Source organism: Notolabrus celidotus, chromosome 24, assembly GCF_009762535.1.
Source record: "Notolabrus celidotus isolate fNotCel1 chromosome 24, fNotCel1.pri, whole genome shotgun sequence".
Taxonomy (NCBI): Eukaryota; Metazoa; Chordata; class Actinopteri; order Labriformes; family Labridae; genus Notolabrus; species Notolabrus celidotus.
Window position 1 is genome coordinate 6,510,290 of NC_048295.1, and position 19,238 is coordinate 6,529,527.

Consider the following 19,238-nt stretch of genomic DNA (forward strand, 5'->3'; position numbering starts at 1 on the left):
TGCCACTGCTAGCCAGTGGTGCTGGCAACCCGCCATAAGGATACCTGCTCTCACTCTTCTGCAAGAATCAAGAGTCTTACCTCAGAGCTTCAGTGCAGAGAAGACGACTCATGAGGTGCAATGGAGCGAGCCCACGTAGGTCCGGCTGATCTTCAAGTCCTCACGTCTTCACACCTTAACATGTGAGAGATAAAGCCATTAGAACTTGTGATTATTTCAGGCTGACACAAAATAAAAACAATTAAGATCTACAGAATGGATTCATGTGTTTCGTTGAAATTTTTTATTTTTTTAATTTGAAAGTTAAAAATAAAAAATAATTTAAAAAAGTTTAAATTAAAAAAACATTTATCTAAATTAAAAAATATTTTAAAATGTAATTAAATTTAAAAAATATATTTTATGAACAATCAATGAATAACCCTGAGTTGTCAGTATCAAGGTTGGAAAGGAGAAGCACAGACATGAGAAGCACAGGCATGGCATACCACTCCTTGCCAGGTGCAACAGGGTGAGCCCACGTAGGTCCAGCAGCAGCAGACAGCAGCAAGATCTCAGACAGTCAGGAGGCTTCACAGGTAAGGACAGGTGTTCAGGGCCAAAGAAGTACCAACAGCTAGGAAGAGGATGGTATGACTCAAAAAAGCCACACATTTTTTTTTTAAATAAAAATTTAAAATAAAATTTAAAAAAAGTTTAAATTACAAAAAACATTAATCTAAATAAAAAAATATTTTAAAAATGTAATAATTCAATTAAAAAATATATTTTAAGAACAATGAATGAATAACCCTGAGTTGTCAGTATCAAGATTGAAAGGAGATGCACAGGCATGAGATGCACAAGCATGGGATGCCACTGCTAGCCAGTGGCGCTGGCAACCTGCCATAAGGATACCTGCTCTCACTCTTCTGCAAGAATCAAGAGTCTTACCTCAGAGCTTCAGTGCAGAGAAGACGACTCATGAGGTGCAATGGAGCGAGCCCACGTAGGTCCGGCTGATCTTCAAGTCCTCACGTCTTCACACCTTAACATGTGAGAGATAAAGCCATTAGAACTTGTGATTATTTCAGGCTGACACAAAATAAAAACAATTAAGATCTACAGAATGGATTCATGTGTTTCGTTGAAATTTTTTATTTTTTTAATTTGAAAGTTAAAAATAAAAAATAATTTAAAAAAGTTTAAATTAAAAAAACATTTATCTAAATTAAAAAATATTTTAAAATGTAATTAAATTAAAAAATATATTTTAAATACAATGAATGAATAACCCTGAGTTGTCAGTATCAAGGTTGGAAAGGAGAAGCACAGACATGAGAAGCACAGGCATGGCATACCACTCCTAGCCAGGTGCAACAGGGTGAGCCCACGTAGGTCCAGCAGCAGCAGCAGACAGCAGCAAGATCTCTGACAGTCAGGAGGCTTCACAGGTAAGGACAGGTGTTCAGGGCCAGAGAAGTACCAACAGCTAGGAAGAGGATGGTATGACTCAAAAAAGCCACACATTTTTTTTTAAATAAAAATTAAAAATAAAATTAAAAAAAAGTTTAAATTACAAAAAACATTCATCTAAATAAAAAAATATTTTAAAAATGTAATAATTCAATTAAAAAATATATTTTAAGAACAATGAATGAATAACCCTGAGTTGCCAGTATCAAGGTTGAAAGGAGATGCACAGGCATGGGATGCACAGGCATGGAATGCCACTGCTAGCCAGTGGCGCTGGCAACCCGCCATAAGGATACCTGCTCTCACTCTCTTCTACAAGAATCAAGAGTCTTACCTCAGAGCTTCAGTGCAGAGAAGACGACTCATGAAGTGCAATGGAGCGAGCCCACGTAGGTCCGGCTGATCTTCAAGTCCTCACGTCTTCACACCTTAACATGTGAGAGATAAAGCCATTAGAACTTGTGATTATTTCAGGCTGACACAAAATAAAAACAATTAAGATCTACAGAATGGATTCATGTGTTTCGTTAAAAAAAAAAAGAAAATTTAATTTAAAAGTTAAAAATATTTTTTTTTTTAAAAAGTTTAAATCAAAGAAACATTTATCTAAATGTAAAATTTTTAAAAAATGTAATAATTAAACTAAGAAATATATTTTAAATACAATGATTGAATAACCCTGAGTTGTCAGTATCAAGGTTGGAAAGGAGAAGCACAGACATGAGAAGCACAGGCATGGCATACCACTCCTAGCCAGGTGCAACAGGGTGAGCCCACGTAGGTCCAGCAGACAGCAGCAAGATCTCTGACAGTCAGGAGGCTTCACAGGTAAGGACAGGTGTTCAGGGCCAAAGAAGTCCAAACAGCTAGGAAGAGGATGGTATGACTCAAAAAACCACACATTTTTATTTTAAATAAAAATTTAAAATAAAATTTAAAAAAAGTTTAAATTACAAAAACATTAATCTAAATAAAAAAATATTTTAAAAATGTAATAATTCAATTAAAAAATATATTTTAAGAACAATGAATGAATAACCCTGAGTTGTCAGTATCAAGGTTGAAAGGAGATGCACAGGCATGGGATGCACAGGCATGGGATGCACAGGCATGGGATGCACAGGCATGGGATGCACAGGCATGGGATGCACAGGCATGGGATGCACAGGCATGGGATGCCACTCCTAGCCAGTGGCGCTGGCAACCCGCCATAAGGATACCTGCTCTCACTCTCTTCTGCAAGAATCAAGAGTCTTACCTCAGAGCTTCAGTGCAGAGAAGACGACTCATGAAGTGCAATGGAGCGAGTCCACGTAGGTCCGGCTGATCTTCAAGTCCTCACGTCTTCACACCTTAACATGTAAGAGATAAAGCCATTAGAACTTGTGATTATTTCAGACTGACACATAATAAAAACATTCTACAGATCTACAGAATGGATTCATGTGTTTTGTTGAATTTTTTTATTTTTTTAATTAAAAATTAAAAATTAAAAAAAAAAAAATCTATGTGCACTTGAGTTGAGCAGCAAAGACCACCAATAAACAGCATAACAGCGTAAAACACAGACTATTTTGGAGACACCAATGTGTAAGACAAACAATATCAATCATTAGCTTCATATACCACCTTTACCGGACTTCCTCCTGAAATACTTCATGACATCATCACCTGGTTGCAGGTCAAGCAGGAGGGTCTGCGTCGGTTGTGGGAGGGCAGCAGTTGCCTGTGTGATAGAAATACACACATAAATCATGTAGTCCACAGCTGAACCCTTTAACCACTACTCAATACAATAAAGACTCAAAGTGACAACAACTCATCATTTAATTTTAGGCTGGTAGTACATCTATTTAAGGACATCAATACAGTAGAAAGTGAATGAATGTGTTAAATTGAAGGTGATGTGAGGTGTTGATCACACTTATGTTTTGGTTTTGAGATGGTATTTTATTATACTGTTTCCAAAATATAACAGACTGTTACACTGAGCTAAAACAACACAACACAAAGCATAATTCAACTCAGTTTAGATTAAACCACTGCCTATCATTGCTTTTACCAAAATAAATTAATAAACCAATTGAACCATCAGAAATCTATCAAATAACAAACTTATTTAAATGTTTAGTTTTTTATGAAATCAGTAAATGGTTAAATTGTGAATGCATGTATTGTTTATCATGTTGACTTTAAACATTTGAATCGTGTTTAATTATTTATTTTAAAACAATGTTTTACCAGTCCTAACAAACACCACCAATTAGCAGCAGCTGCGCACAGACCACAGGCCCAAGCATGCGGCAGTCTCAATCCCCAGCAGAACAGAAACACTTCATAAAACCGCAAAACAACAACAAAAAACAGCAAAACAATGCAAAACCCTGCTCCTTACCGGCTGCCTTCTTCAGTTTCTTTCAGATAGTCCTCTGCACCACAAGTTTTCTCCTAAATCCAGTCCGTTTAAGGTGCAGTGTTTTCGGCATGCTGCTCTCCAGTGCGCTCCGAGTACCTGCTCCGAGTACCTGCTCCAGGTGCGCCTTATTAGACTGATCACGTCCTTCCTTCCGGGAAGACTCTGTCGGCTGTTTTCGAAACGTCCTCCTTCATACTACAAACTAATGCAGTTGTTAACTAAACATGTTCTACTATTCTTCTTTTAAATTTAATTTTTCAAAACACTTCACTGGCTCCCCATTCAATACAGAATCCATTTCAAAATCCTATTATTAGTCCATAAAGCAGTCAACGGTTCAGCTCCCCAGTACATCTCTGACTCGCTCACAGTGTATAACCAGACCAGGATCCTTAGGTCGGCAGGTGGAGGTCTTTTAAATGTACCCAGGGTGAAATCTAGGTCTGGTGAAGGGGCCTTTAGTTACTGTGGTTCATCTTTTTGGAACAAACTGCCTGCTGACCTCCATAACAACTGTCTCCACTTTTAAAAAAAAAAGACTGAAGACATATTTATTTTCACAAGCGTATGAATGATATGATGACTGATGTGACTGGATGCATGTGCAGCAACAACTGCTGTTTGTTTGATTGCTGTGTCTGATGTATGTTGGGTGTATCTATTGTTTTTCTGTTTTTATTTATTCTATTTGGAAAAATGTTTTTGTTTTTAATTCCCCATATAAAGCACATTGAACTTATGTGTAATGAAATGTGCTTTATAAATAAAATTGCTATTGCTATTTTATTTGTACAGTTTAATTTAACATACACACCTCCATTCAAGAACTTAAATTTGTGAAAACGTATACTATGTTTGTAGTTCTGATACATGCATGTGTGTGTGTACAGTATGAATCTTTGACAGGGCCTAACAGTCATGCACACACTTACCTACAGGCAATTCTGAGGGAGCAATTCACCTGGCGAGCAGATCTTTGGTTACACATAACACACATAATACTAATATCCAAGGGGCCAAGGGAGATGTGACTGAAAAGCAGACATTGAGTAGCTTTTCTCTTTATGTTCTTTCTATCAACAGACAATCAGTCATGACCTCTAGAGAAAGACACACACCATGTATCGTGTGTAGTATGATGTTTCATTCGACATGCTATAGTATGAAGTGTTTTTTTTTTACATATTATAGTATGATGTTTTATGGATTTAATTTAATTTGCACTGAAAGCATCTTTTCCTCTCAAAGGCAGCCATCCAAACTGTCCGAGGCCGGCAGGACACAACTGTGAAAGAGCTGCAGGATGTAAGTTGCATGACTCACAAACCTGAAGACCACACACTTATTACAGGAGACCTGAAGACCAGCTGTGAAACCTCAAGGTACACTTGAAAAGCTCTTCCCTCACTGTCATGTAAGATGTCCAGATGTTTCTGTTTATACTTTGTTCTTAATTATAAAGATAATGCAAATTTTAAAATGCTCTGACTCTTTGCTTTATTTCTCTTTAGACAGTAGCGGGCCTGTTGCTGAGCCCTGAGGGATAATATCCATTTGTCATGGCTGATACTGATGACCGATATACATTACAAATATTAAAAAGGCATGTTATAGCATGTCATCTTTTTTAAGGCATGCTATAGTATGTCGAGTAATTTTCTGAGAGCGCAGGGAAAAGCCCAGGTGAGGACAGGCTGAGATTTTTGGCTATTTGTGTACAGACATGCGGCCTACCCTGTGTTTTTAGGAGTGGAGTGCATATGTGATTACACCTTATGATGAACAGAAGGGCTCCCAGAAACGTACCTTTATAAAGCCTTCTCTGAAAGTGTTAATTTGACTGCAAATATAACACAGCAGAATGTGAATAACTGAAAAGGTGTTTCCTTCTTTCCTGGTTTGATTGGACTAATTAGGTAACAATAGCAGACTTGAAAAATCCTCCGCCAACGCTGCACCAACTTACACCCAAAGAAATTACTCCTAACACTTCAGACTGGAGTTAAAACTTGTTACTGGCCTTTGTAAACTTATTCCAAACTTTTGGAAACAAGTCTGTTGTTTGTGGGTATGTTTTGTTGTTGCAAGTTTTATAATATCGACTACATGGTGATAATCATCTCGTGGCAGAAATCCCAGATCCCTGGATTGCCAACAAAGGAGAATCAATTGTTGCGAAGTCCAAAGCCAATCTGTCCACGAATATCCACTGAAGGTTCTTCATAGGAGGGATGATAAAAATGTAACCTTTAAATGAGGATTTAGTGGCTAATTTTGCAGTTGAGATCAGGTGGAATATATTATTAGAGCTGCAAACTTGTAGCTCCTTTGTAGATGCATAATGACTTGCAAGAAGGTCAGCTTGAGTGCAAGTACGCTGGGCTGAGGTTTGCTTCTGGCATTTAAAATGCATTACACTTACCTTTATTTAAAAATGCTAAAAGATCAGAACCAAAAAGAGGAAGTTTGAAGAGTTTGACATGCCAGGAATTCACAAAATGTTTGACTGGGAACTTCAAAAGACTGCTTTAGTAGATGGAATCCAAACATGTTTTGCCAGTTGGAAACAAGCGATCGCACTGGGTGCTGAAATTTCCAGCAATGACTGAAAAGTGCTGGATGTGTTCCACGCAGTTCATGCATGATCTTATTCGCTGTGTGGAAGTGTGGAAGGAACATCAAGTCAACCTAAAGGATCCGAGTTGCGGCGTTTTTCAGCTTTCAGGACATTTTGGCAGTTCCCCTCGCACATTGATGTGTGACAAGCCATCCTCTGCTGTTCGTGTTCAAGGCATTAGGGGATGTTGTTCCGACAGTGCAGAGGGCTGATGGAAGACGGTCGCAATCGCCCTCTTTCTCATTAGACTCTGGGCTGTGTGTGCTCATTAGGCCGGCAGCAGCGCAGTGGGGATCTATTCTCCTGAGGTGACCAAAGGTGCTTACACAGACCTTCCAAGTCTCAGTAATGATGCCCTAGACCTGTCACTCTTGTCACACGACTGACATGACCTTTTTCTGGCTTGTGCGCCGAAAGGAAAAAGAAATACCCCAGATGAGGCAAGAAGGGATCTGTATCGCCCCCTGAATTTGAGAATACGCCCAGTTTTGCATCTAGAACTCTCCTATCTTTCCTTGTTGATCCACTTTTCATGAATGCCAACTCGTTTCGCAGAGAATCCAGCAACACCAATTTAGGTGATTGTGGTTGAGGTTTTTTTTTTTTAATGTAAGCACAAAAGCAAGACCTTGCCATTAAGACCTATGAAATGCCGTCATGCTGTGCGGCTGAATAGATGTCTGGAAGCAATCTGTGAGAGATGGCTGATCAATGGCCGGAGAATGAAATGGGAGATGAAAGGATGTCTTTTAAGGCTCATGAAAAGGGGGACTTGTCGGAGGGCGGTTTGTTCTTCCATTTTTAACCTCAATCATCCGAACACGGAGTACATGAAAGGAGAGAACGGTTAATGCTGTAACCTGCTGTGGCTTTCTTCGTCTGATGTCAAGTGTTGCCAGGACTCCACTGTGGATGTACAACATTTCAATACAGGAACTGTATGTTAATACTGCAAATATTTCATCACTACCTTGGAACACTTTTTTCTTCAAATCCTGCTGCCTTCTGTCCGCACACGAATAACCATGCTGACAGCCTGCTGTAAAGAAAATTGTAATGCTAATAAAACATAGATGAGATTACATCAGGCCTTAATTGCATTAGGTAAAGCGATGTGGTCAGATCCAGTCCTCACAGGGCCTTTCTAAACAAAGCCTGATTGTAATGGGCCACATGAAGCGCCAATTTAGCCCCACACAAGCTCCACCATACAAATGAGAGTGAGCTACAGTGAAGATGTACATAAATCCTAGCCAGATTGGGGACTGTATGAATTATGCTAAGAACCTTATCTGTTATTTCCCTTGATCTCCTGCTGGGTGAATTGATTGCGTTTTTGGTCTTAATCCGCAGCATGCCATGCATCTTGGGAGACAACCAGGGAGCCATCTTGAATAAATAGAATTTGGACTTGACAAAAGCCACCTCCAGCTGAGCAATGAGAAAGCATCCTTTTACCACTGCACATCCCCTACCACGCGGAATGACATTAGGAAATAGCCAGCCTCCGTTTGTATGGAATTGTTGCATTGATTTCCTGTGACTGGTTCAGCTCCTCTTGGAGTATCATTTGCGTGTATGACACTCATCAGGATGGATAAGCTCATTTTGGAACACTGCATCAGTAGTGGCGGCCCCTAAGAAACACCTCACTGCAACCAGAGATGGTGTTTTAATGAGATTAATTTGATCGCTTATGAGTGATGGTCCTCCACCAATTACCTGGGCAGTAATGCCGTTTTCTTCCACCCAGGGCGTCCCGCTCTGTCGAGCGATGCCAGCCTTGTGCGAGCACGAGGCTGCAGCAGGAAATGATTAATCATCTCATCACCATCCTGAGAGATAATATGACAATAAAGACAAAAGCCTCCCATCAGCTGTGACGGTTTACAGCCAAGAAATGCTGCCTAAACGCCGACTCCGGAGTTCAATTAGACAATGGGTGCAGCCTTTTAGAGTACAAGATTTCTGGATGTTGTTACACAAAACCACAGAGGTCTAACTGGAGGTCCATTCCTTTTCTATAATGAGGTTCCGTGGTTCACATTCCACCCAGTGACGGAATATCAGAGGGGCTTTGGCATGACAGAGACTGTGCCGTTCCCTGTTTTTCACTCCTGAAGGAGAGCAGCGGGGGTACGGCCTCCCTCGTGTCTATTTCCTTTTCCTTGCTGAAGGGCAGGGAGGGTCACAGACACAGAGGGATCACAGCGGAGAGTGTGGCAGCGAGGAATCAAACCACAGCAGGATTCAGCCACGGTTTGGAGAGCCGGCGGCAGCACGCGGCGCACTGTGCAGGCTTTTATTGGCCCTTTTCCATCACACCTGTCACACAAGATTGGGTTTGTAGAAGCGCTTCCTTCAGCTGAAAAGGCCAAAGTAGATTATGGGGGCAGGCGAGGTTGAAATGGAATAACCGGTGGAATGGCGCCAAATATAACGCCTAGCTGTCTGAATGCAAATCATCATTGAATTATGAATGATTTGTATCGTTTACTGTCATGATTTGCCTGGTTTGAACAGGGCTTCTCAAACCTCCCCCCTGAAGAAGACACATTTTATCACCAGATCTACAGGGAGGTATGGAAAATGACACCAACAGTAATGATCATCATTCTCATACAAAATGCCTGTAATTAGAGAAATTCCTATGGAATTGAGTTACAGTGATATTAATCTCTTTCTCAATTTGCTTTGGACCCCCATGAGCTCTGAGAGGGGCCCCTGGAGGTTCTCTGACCCACATTGAGAAACACTGTAGTAACTCTGATACAGAGGTGATGTTTTGCTCTCAGCACTGTCCTCTCTACCTTCCATCATGCTAGCAGATTGGCGTTAGCATCACATTCCATGCACTCTTTAAGTTACACGGTCTCTTTTGACTTAATATTCATGACACATCTCTTAATTCACATTATGTGTGTTAAAGATGCTCTAATTGCTATCTGTTATGTGCTAAGTGTGATATACAAGGAGGGAGATATAATGGGCTTTGAATGCACGCACACACACAAATACACTGCTATGACAAATTAATGTTTATATTTTGTGGTTATTTCTCACAGGGTTTGTAGACAATAAGAAAATAAAAGAACTTATAGCTCTTCCTTTCTCTCCACCTCTCCTCTTCTATTTGTCTCTATACTGGGATTTTCTAGCTATGTGTCATTATTTCCGCCACATATTCCACCAGCTAATTTAGTCCATGTGACGTTCAGTGTGCTTGTTGCTATGTAACGTGTTGAAACGTCTCTGCGGCGGTGGCACCGCGGCAGATGTTGATTGAACTTGATGGAAAAAGTGACTTTAAAGAAAGAGGGGAAGGAAAAGGAGCAAACATGCAAACCTCAGTGGCCTCACATCGGTGTTTGAGTCCGTCTTTATTACTGTCGTCACCTGAGGAGGTACAGTTCGTCCTTTGGGTTGTCCAGTGCAAACAGTGCTACACGTCCGCTGCGCTGCTCTTTACCCAGCAGGCACTCTGGGAAGGGAAGTACATGATGAGACTTCTTCATTATGGCTCCATGTGACAAACACACACCACTCCACTTTGCTGAATACACATCCTTTATTTGAGTAGCAGCAACACAGTAACAATTGTAGTTTCGCCCACACACACACACACACACACACACACACACACACCTTTTGGGTGTAATAAAACAGCAGATCAGAGTCATTGGCTGCTGACAGGGACTGACACTGAAACCTGCTGTTGTTGGAAGGCTGCCTGGGAGATGTTCATTACTCACAAAGCTTGTCGGTTTGGACAGGAGAGGAACAACGGTCTTATTAAGTGGAGACCTGGAGCAGCCGTAGGGGAAATACACACACACCCACGCTCGCACCCACATGGGCTCGGAGAAAGTTTCAACTGTGCGCTGTGATAGGCCGAGAGGAGTTGGAAGTAGCTGCCAGGAAAAATGTTAAAACTTTTTGCGGCGACGGGCGAAATCTGCTGACAGACAAATCGTGACATGACGACATCTCCGCGAGATAAAAAAAAATAAAGAAAAGAAGGAGAAACTGCAGCGGAGGAATGTGACGGCCTCGTTTTCACAGCCTTCTGCTGGTATTGATTGGAGTTTCTGATGTCTGTCTGGCTCATTGTATAACTCTCACAAGAACAGATTCAATATTCCCCGACATTGCTGAACCTGAAGCCTTGTTTCCATAGTAACTCTGCTCTCCGGCTCTCTAAACATAGCCCTCCTGACTGACTTTAGCCCTGTTCAGATCATCAAGCACAGCTGAAGAGGAGGTATGAGCGTGGTGGATGTGGACGATAATGTTCCTGACTTCAGGCGGTGAAACGATTTGCTAGCTTGTCAGAAGAAGCGGCGTCTTAGGGTGTTTACAGTCCGAGCTGAGGGAGAGGAAGGAACCTGAAGCAGGATGAAAATAGGTTTTATTTCACGAGAGAGAGCTCAAACATACACTCCAGCACTTGTTGAAGACCTCATTGAGGACACTTCATTGTGGCGTTTTAATCACAAAGGCCCTAAATCATCTCACCTGCTTCTTTTCACGAAGTTTGCAGAATCTTAAAATAGGCGCAACTCTCTAAACAACCTCAGCCTCCAGCAAAACAGGGACGTCATAAATCAAATCTACCGCACTTGTGACGTTTCGGGGACGAGGCTGAATTTGCATTTGAGGCATCCGCTGCTGTTTTTAAAGCGGATCTGCAACAGGATGCCACTGATGTCATCGGAAGGTGAAATCCAGCATCCTCTTTTCTCTCATTAAGCGGCGTGAATGTGAGTTTTATGAGTGAGTAATCATGATTTGTCTTCATCCACGCCAACACTGTTCCGATTCAGGAATTCTTCTTCACAAACCTCCGCTCTCATTTCCTCACGAAGAAGAACCTGCTGATGTCTGACGCAACCTTGGAGGCTGCAGCACTCTTCCTCCTCTGGCTCCGCTCTTTGGCTTGCTGCGCCGTCCTCTGAGGAGAGAAAATAGAAGCATGATGTAAGAGTTAAATCTGCAGCCTGCGTGTGGAAAAGAGAGAGAGGGAGAAGTGAGATCAATAAATCGAGCATCTCTAAGATTAAAGTGTCGGAGCGGTGGCATAAACAGCGTGAGGATCCCCTTATCAGAAAAGCACAGTTCCTCACGTCAGTGTCAGCGTGTGAAGGGTTCCCGTCCCACTCTGACAAAAACACGTTACAATAAGATTTTATTTTGAAGGGTCTGCTCTCAAATCAGGTCTTTGATTATGAAATATTGACTGAAGACACTTTTACACCCTACTGCTACAAACGCTATACATCAATATGTCACACAGCTCACACAATGTGATGTTATTACAGGCAATATATGGCTGTGAGAGATGGTGTGACTTTTGATCAATGTGTTTGACCATGTATCACATTACTGCCACACCATGTGATCCTCAACATGAGTGATGAGGTGCTCTTTTTATGTGGGGATAAAGGAGAGGTCCGTCCAAATTGCTCCGGCCCTTTAAGCCCTTTGGCTCTGGTTGTGAACGTACACTCTTGTGGCAGACGGTGCAGAGCGTCTGCAGGTTGTCCAGAGAGCACTGGCCTCCTCCGCTGTAGACCGGGCGGATGTGGTCCACTTGCCAGAAATCGCCTTCGACCGGAGCGCGGATCATCTCGTTCAACTGGAAACACACAGAATGAAAAAGTGAGATTCTCACACTGCTCTAAAAAAAAAGAAAAGAAACAGCAATGGCCCGCTAAACCATCCATCTATGCTACAGTTCTATCTTTCAGAGCTTATTTGACATAAACTTAAGTCAATCAATCAGCGGTATACAGGGGCAAGGAAAAACTTCCTTGAACAGGCAGAAACCTCGAGCAGAACCAGACTCATGTTAGATAGCTATCTGCCTTGACCCAGTTGCGGTTGGAAAGAGGGCTGGAGGAGAAATATAGAGAGAAAGTTTGAAGCCCACTCTTAAAAGTAGAGAGGGTGTCTGCCTCCTGGACCCTGACTGGTAGATGATTCCAAAGGAGAGGGGCCTGATAACTGAAGGCTCTACCTCCCATACTACTTTTAGAAACTTTAGGTATGATGCTAGAGGGGTAGAAGAACCAAATTGCTTTTCCAGTGACACAAACAAATACATCTTATGAGTAAAAATGACAGCAGGCAGGAAATAATGAGCAGAAAAAGCCTCTGATAAAAGTCTGAAATGTGAGGATTAGCACGATTGATGAAAACAATAATTTCACCTAATTAATGACAGTGACTTAATTATCCCTCACCACTGGATGCCTCAGGAGCAGCCGTTTAAGCCGCCAAAATGTTGTTGGCCTACATAAAAAAGCAGCTGTAGGGGGATTTAATCAGTGAGTACCTGCAAGTCGGCCTGACTTGGGCGTGAAATGAGGTTAAAGGAACCACAGGGAATCACATGATCCAGTAGGATATGTGTTTCTAAATGACGGTACTGGAGTTGTCTTTTCTAGTAGTTGGGACTAACTTGGTGAAGTTGGCTTCTAAGCTTTCAGTTCCAGCAGAAATAACTCTACACAGATAATTAGTTGCTAGTTAGCCTTTCCAAAGACCTGGCACGAAGCAGGGATTCTGGATTGCTGGGCTCCAGAAGAACAGAAAGGAAACACTGGAGCCCAAATGGCCTGGAAACAAAACCAGTGTTCTGTTTGTTGTTTCTAAGCTAACCAAAATGTTTTACTTTGTTCTGAAGAGAAGGGAAAAAAACAAAAGAAGAAGAATCAAGCTCCCTAAACGGAGAAAGATAATTAAATAAATTAGAAAGAGAGAATAAGACGAGAAGAGTTCAGGGCTCAAACTCCATTTTGCCGCTCTGTCGACTTTAAGGCAGCGAGCTGGAGTTGATCCCAGCAGATTTAAAGAACAGGACTGCTCACAGGGGCAGAGTTCACGTCTCTCTCACACACAGACTCACACTCTCCAGTCAATTTAACCTGCTTTGGTGCCAAAACCGTGCACCTTGCTCCGCCAGACCCACACAAATACACAGCAGAATTCTCCTCTCAGGCACAGAAAATACCAACACACACATGCCAAAATTCTGTAATACACACAAAGAGACCCCAAGGTAAATATGAAGACCCTTACACACATGTACACACACTCACACAAACACACACATATACCAGAACCCCCAGTATGAACCAAAGAATGAGCCTATAATCTCAAGGCTCCTCCACCGCTGCGGCGTCTTATCATGTGGCTGAGTTTGTTCCTCTAAAGCTCGGTGCATCGATCGGCGCTGATGCTGCTGCCGGCGGCGCTGGTAAAGGGGGGTGATGTGTGTGTGTGTATGTGTGTGTGTGTGTGTGAGTATAAGGAGGGGCTGGCTTTGCAGGATAACAGCCAACCAAATCAAACAGGCTTACTGGTCGAGGCCTGGCACTGGGAAAAAAAATCAATGGGCCCAGCAATCCATTTACTGGGAGCTGGCCCCCTGGAGAGCAGATCAACCTGTGTGTGTGTGTGTGTGTGTGTGTGTGTGGGAGGGAAGCGTACAGGGTGTCTTTATATTTCCACTTACACAAACACACAGACAAAAAGGAGCTTTCCTTGTCAGTGATTTAGCTCACATCAGGAGACTGATGTTATGATGATGTATTTTTGTAGCTTGTTTTAATACCTTAAGTCGCTAGCCGCTAAAAACGCAATGAAGGTGCCAGCACTCTCATTTCAGCTCAACACAGCCCCCAAAGCACTAGCTTCCTTTAGTCTCAGCTGTGCTAAGCTAGCCCTCTTCAGTTTTGGCGTCTGACCTGTTTGATGGTCAGCTGCGCCAGCCAAGTGTTATCCAGCACCTCCTTGCGCTGACCCGGCGGGGCGTCCCGGACCTTCAGGAAGAGGTCGTGGGCGTGGAGGCCGCAGTGCTGACAGACGCCTTGTTCGGCCTCTAACACCTTGGTACGCATGTAGGTCTGACTTGTGCGCATCTGGAACTCCTCTTGGCACCTAGGGGTGGGGAAACACAAGAACTGTATTTTTCTGCTGTGGTTATGTTTCTGCTGAAAGAAGCACAGACATTATTGGTCGGATATTACATTGTGTTGGGTTTCCGCAAACATCCAGACATGGAGAAGTATGTTACCTTGACTGAATGACCTGGATTTGGCACTTGAAAGCCACTTAAGGGAATTGAATGCCTGCTTTGAGTGGGTGGAAATACTTAAAGAAACTCACAGATATGACACATTTTTTTTCACTTGAAAGAATTAATTGATGGTCTTATTCAGAGTGACCGTGTGGGTGAGAAGAAAAGGATGCATTCAGGGACAGGGAGACGGCAGCATTTTCCATCTCCCTTTAGAAATATCATTCTCATTGGTGTTACCTTGCCTTGAATGTGGCCTGATCTTGAAAAATATGAAGTAGAAAAAGAGCCATTATAACTGCAGGAGTTTGACTCTATTCTTTCTGCAATCCCCAGCCATGCAAGCAACAAGGTGAACATTATTTATACTGTCGCCTTTGGGAGTTTGTTTTGCACAAAAACTCTCAAATCTGGGAGTATAATTGAAATTTTTAAGGTGCCAGATGGGTGGGCTTTGGCGGGGAAAACAATCAGTACTGAGAAGTTGAAGCAATCCCAGACACAAAGTATTTGGAAGTTCATTTAATATGCTTTTCTTTGAATGTCATCTTATCAAAGGCAGACAGGATTGTCCAATTGTAGACACCCATCTGGTGCTCAAAGTTTTATACGCATCTGCTTCACGCTTCCTATTATTTCTGTTGAACTCCTCATCACCTGGTATATATGTTGAATGTATAACGATTCTCTTAACGAGAGGTATTTGGTGTCACTTTACCTGTGAGTGCAGAATCGGGTGTCCCAGGCCCCACCGGTGGTAAGGCAAGCCTTTTGGCAGGACAGACACAGGGGGACGCCTTCATTGTCAACAGCCTGCAGGAAGCCGGACTCTAATGATGGCTGCTCCTCGGCTGCTGTGCCCGAGTCCTTGTCCTGGCTGCAGAGACAGACGTTTAGGTATCTGTTACACTATAACATCACACACACACACATCTGAGATTCACTTCATTTCTCTTTCTTTAATTTGTTTGTTCTTTTTTGTATGTGTGTGTACTTTTCAAAAAAAGAAGAAGAAGCTGTGATTCTCTTGATTCAGCAGCTTGTAACAGTAGTCTTCTCTGAGCCCACCTCGAATGAGTCTCTCCCGGTGTTACGGTTTAAAAAGTGACCCTGTAAACTGGAGACCTTCAGCTGAACGTGTCAGTGTTTGTGGAGTTTACACAGCTGTTGAAACACAGAGGGAGTTCCTGGGAATGTAAACTAGTTTAGTTTGGATTCAAATGTCAAAATATCCTCAAGTATTTAATGATCATCTAAAGACGTTTGTGAGGAATGCATTCGGCTGAAAGTCAGCAGGTAACAGGGTCGCTCTTTAAAATGAAACACCGGTTGATCTCTGCCACAGCTTTTAAAACCATTTTACTTCAGCCTGGAACAGGGTGGAATATGTATATATGTGTCTGTATATATATTAACACACATATGAATATAGTAAAAAGTTATAAATAGATATGAATAAGTCAAAATTAAAAAGAAATTTGTACATTTTTGTGAAGAAAAGTCGTACATTTTGAAGAAATAGAGTCGTACATTTACAGGAACAATGTTGAGAATAAAATCCTTATATTACGAGAATTAATTTGTAAATTTCAAGGCCTGTGAGGTAAAAAATGCAGCATTCAGAAATACTCTCAATGTAGGCTTCAGAAATCAATTGATTTCATCTGTGTTTCCAATTCATTCTGTGTATCTCCTCGATTCAGGCGGCAGATTTTTCCGGCCTTTTGTGCTCCGAGCTTCAAAGAGGAGTTACCTTGACCAGAGTGAAGACATCAGTCTGAAAGCTAACAGCCACATTCAATGTGGTGCTCAGTTCTTTTAGCATGATGATTCAGTGCGGATTCACCCAACAGGAAAATCTGTAGCCTGCTTTGTGTGCATGGGCATATGGCGTGTGTGTGAAATGTGTACATTCTGTGTGTGTATACATGGGGGCGATGTATCTACAGATCAGTCCAAGTATGTGTACGTGCATGCCCATCCTTTTGGCAGAGGATAGCGAGTTTTGGTCCGCTGCCATGTAGTCCCAGCAGGGTGCTCAAGCCACGGTGGAGGGGACAGATGGACTAAATTTTCTGTCCCCGTGGTTTACAATTCAGACCGACAGAGAGAGGAACAAAGAGCCAAAGAGAAAGAACACTACAGAGAGAGATTTAATCATTGAAATGGAGAAGAAAAAAAGCTTGCTGCTTCAAAGTTGAGAAGATACCAGAATTGGAAGTTTTGGGACAAAGGGACAAAAGGGGTGCCAGCAACATCTAGTGCATGAAAGAATCACAGAAATAGACTTTTTATTGGTGTGCCCGAAGCGAATATGGTGGAATCGTGGTACTTTGGGACAAAATTGACCTAGAAAGATCGCTCTCTAGTAGTATCATGACAGTCATTTCAATTCATATATGCACAATGCAAATAAGCACGTTGGCGGCTAAACATTGCAGCATGAGGTAAGTCTCTAAAAATCATACTTGAAACCCAGGATAGCATGCAACATGGCTTCAGCAAACGGCACACAGCCTGCTACTGTTTACCGCCGAGCTGATCTCTGATGCTTTATACGGGAGGAAACCAAAGGCACGAGACCGAGATGAGATCCAACGCTGGTGACTCCAGCTGTCAGTCCAGGAAGTCTTTGTTCACAGTTAATCAGGGGGTGGGGGATGGTTCTGTTTTATGTATTTTATTTTGGTGCTTTGTATGAAAAGAAAAGCAACTCAACATAAATCTGACATCACTCCTGCACAAAGTTAAATTCTTTTTAGCCGGTGGTGACCTAACTTGAGCTAGAGAAGCTAGCCAAAAAGATGGTCAACAGTATAAGGTTGTATTTGTTGTTAGCTGATCAGTTTATCACATTTTTTTTCACTCATTTAGACTGTATATAAAGATGGATGGCGCATATCCACCGCCTCTTCAAAAGTGAAGCCAAAATACTCCTCTGTCATCTTCAGCATTTCAACCCAGACTCTGCACAGTAGGATTAGCTCTCAGAGGGCTGGGTTGTTGGCATCCAGCTCCTTCCAGTAACCAATGCATACATTAGACTTACCAGCAAGGTGACAACACTCGCTTCTTATTGGTTGGGCCAATTAATTCAGCTGATTAAGAGCATTTTAAACAGTTAGCATGATAGGTTTTTCCCTCCTAAATGGTAGCATATTAAATCTGAAACTGTAACTGAAAGTATTCCTTCTATTTCATCATGCTCTCAAATTAGAAGCATCTGCATTGGTTGTAAAAAACTGATATGTATATAAAAATATCAGCGTATTTCATGTGTATATATATGAATATATATACATATATATATATATATATATATATATATGGTCATGTTAGCAGCTTTTTTAAAGTTATATTCTTTAAAGTTCTGTCAGAGATAACTCTGTAGTTCCTCAGGTTATAAAAACGTTTTGGCACACATAAGCACAAACCCTGGACGGCACCTTTAAGACACTTTATCGACTACCACAGGCATTTTGTAACACCGGTTGCTTTGTACGTGTGAGAAAGAGTCTGCATTTGCCTCAGGTTTCCATAGTGATATTCCCTCCTGGGGTGAGCCGGCCGTTGCATCTTACCCAGAAGATTGTATTATGGGCTATATTTACTGTACTAACACGCTCAGCGGGGCCTTTGTGCTTCTCCCACAAGGCAAATACTGATCTCCATGGAGACTGCTCAGGGATGAGGAGTGAAAATACACACAGATCCCGTAGAGGAAGCTGTGTGATGACACAAAAATGATCTTTATGTAGCAGGAAGCATCTTCTGGAGGAACCACAAACATGTCTGGACATGATCTGTGAACCTTAAACTGAACTGTGGGGACACTACAACCAGAACACACAGTTTACAGAGATAATTTTGCATTTTAAAACTATATATCTGTTAAGCATGGAATACATTATTTGAAGTCTTGACCTCAACGTCCACCCACGTTTGTGTCCCTTGAACCTACCTCTTTGAAGCAGTTGGAGTAAACGAAGCAGCAGGCCTCCTCTTTGCAAAGAAGTTTCCCTTGGTGACCAGTCGGACGCTGCCCCCCTCCTCCTGTGCCTTGCTCAAGGAGGCCTCGGCCACCTCGTCCTTACTGAGGTACCTGCCAAAATGGGATAAAAGTGGCTGTGAAAGGACTGGAGGACTCGGGGAGGCATTATATAAGCAGAGAGCTCCATGAAGAGATCTCTTCACATGTAGAGCACGGGGGAGTAAGTGCAAAAAAAGATACACTCTCTGGACATTAGCACCAGGTAACATGGGAAATTTGATGTTGCTCAAGCATGACTGTAATCTTAGTCATCTGGCCGAGACTGCGGTAGTCCTGGGACTACACCCACAGAGCTGGCAGTGCTGAAAAAAAAAAACCTGTGAGTGGAATGCCAAATGCGCCACACTGTGCTTAAATCCACAAATCATGACTTTGGAAGCTTGTTTTTACAATTCTACTCTGTTTGTCCTCTTCCTCTGACGGATCTCGATTCTATTGCCGCTGCAGCAATCTAATTTCCCCCACAGGGATCGTCAATCATGTAATCTAATCCATCTACCCCCGCCATCAGATTTTATGGCCCCTTGTAATACAAATGCAAGGTGCGCAAGTCGGAGAAATTGCATGAAACAGTGCATGCCAATCTGGTGAGGATTAAAATGACCCCGGTGAGTCAGAG

General features: G+C 42.1%; 1 protein-coding gene and 1 long non-coding RNA gene across 21 annotated transcripts in view; both read right to left on the reverse strand.

Moving 5' to 3' along the window:
* LOC117808421 overlaps window positions 1-4,100 on the reverse strand; it is a 6,356-nt gene extending 2,256 nt beyond the window's left edge. The window contains exons 1-9 of one of the 17 annotated variants that reach the window (XR_004630307.1): window positions 3,851-4,100; window positions 3,085-3,181; window positions 2,714-2,807; window positions 2,200-2,321; window positions 1,790-1,883; window positions 1,341-1,471; window positions 934-1,027; window positions 489-616; window positions 81-174 (exon numbers count right to left, since the gene is read on the reverse strand). This is a non-coding gene — a long non-coding RNA (uncharacterized LOC117808421). Of the gene's footprint in view, window positions 1-80; window positions 175-488; window positions 637-933; window positions 1,028-1,340; window positions 1,492-1,789; window positions 1,884-2,199; window positions 2,322-2,713; window positions 2,808-3,084; window positions 3,182-3,850 lie in introns of all 17 variants that reach the window. The other 16 variants (XR_004630311.1, XR_004630314.1, XR_004630303.1 and 13 more) reach the window with 16 other exon arrangements.
* Window positions 4,101-9,669: 5,569 nt separating this feature from the next.
* zranb3 (zinc finger, RAN-binding domain containing 3) overlaps window positions 9,670-19,238 on the reverse strand; it is a 66,983-nt gene continuing 57,414 nt past the window's right edge. The window contains exons 17-22 of one of the 4 annotated variants that reach the window (XM_034677427.1): window positions 18,530-18,670; window positions 15,287-15,445; window positions 14,237-14,429; window positions 11,992-12,123; window positions 11,330-11,439; window positions 9,670-9,969 (exon numbers count right to left, since the gene is read on the reverse strand). In XM_034677427.1, coding sequence (XP_034533318.1) covers window positions 11,338-11,439; window positions 11,992-12,123; window positions 14,237-14,429; window positions 15,287-15,445; window positions 18,530-18,670 — 727 coding nt within the window. In that variant the 3' untranslated portion in view covers window positions 9,670-9,969; window positions 11,330-11,337. Of the gene's footprint in view, window positions 9,970-10,054; window positions 11,440-11,991; window positions 12,124-14,236; window positions 14,430-15,286; window positions 15,446-18,529; window positions 18,671-19,238 lie in introns of those variants that run through there. The other 3 variants (XR_004630101.1, XM_034677426.1, XM_034677424.1) reach the window with 3 other exon arrangements.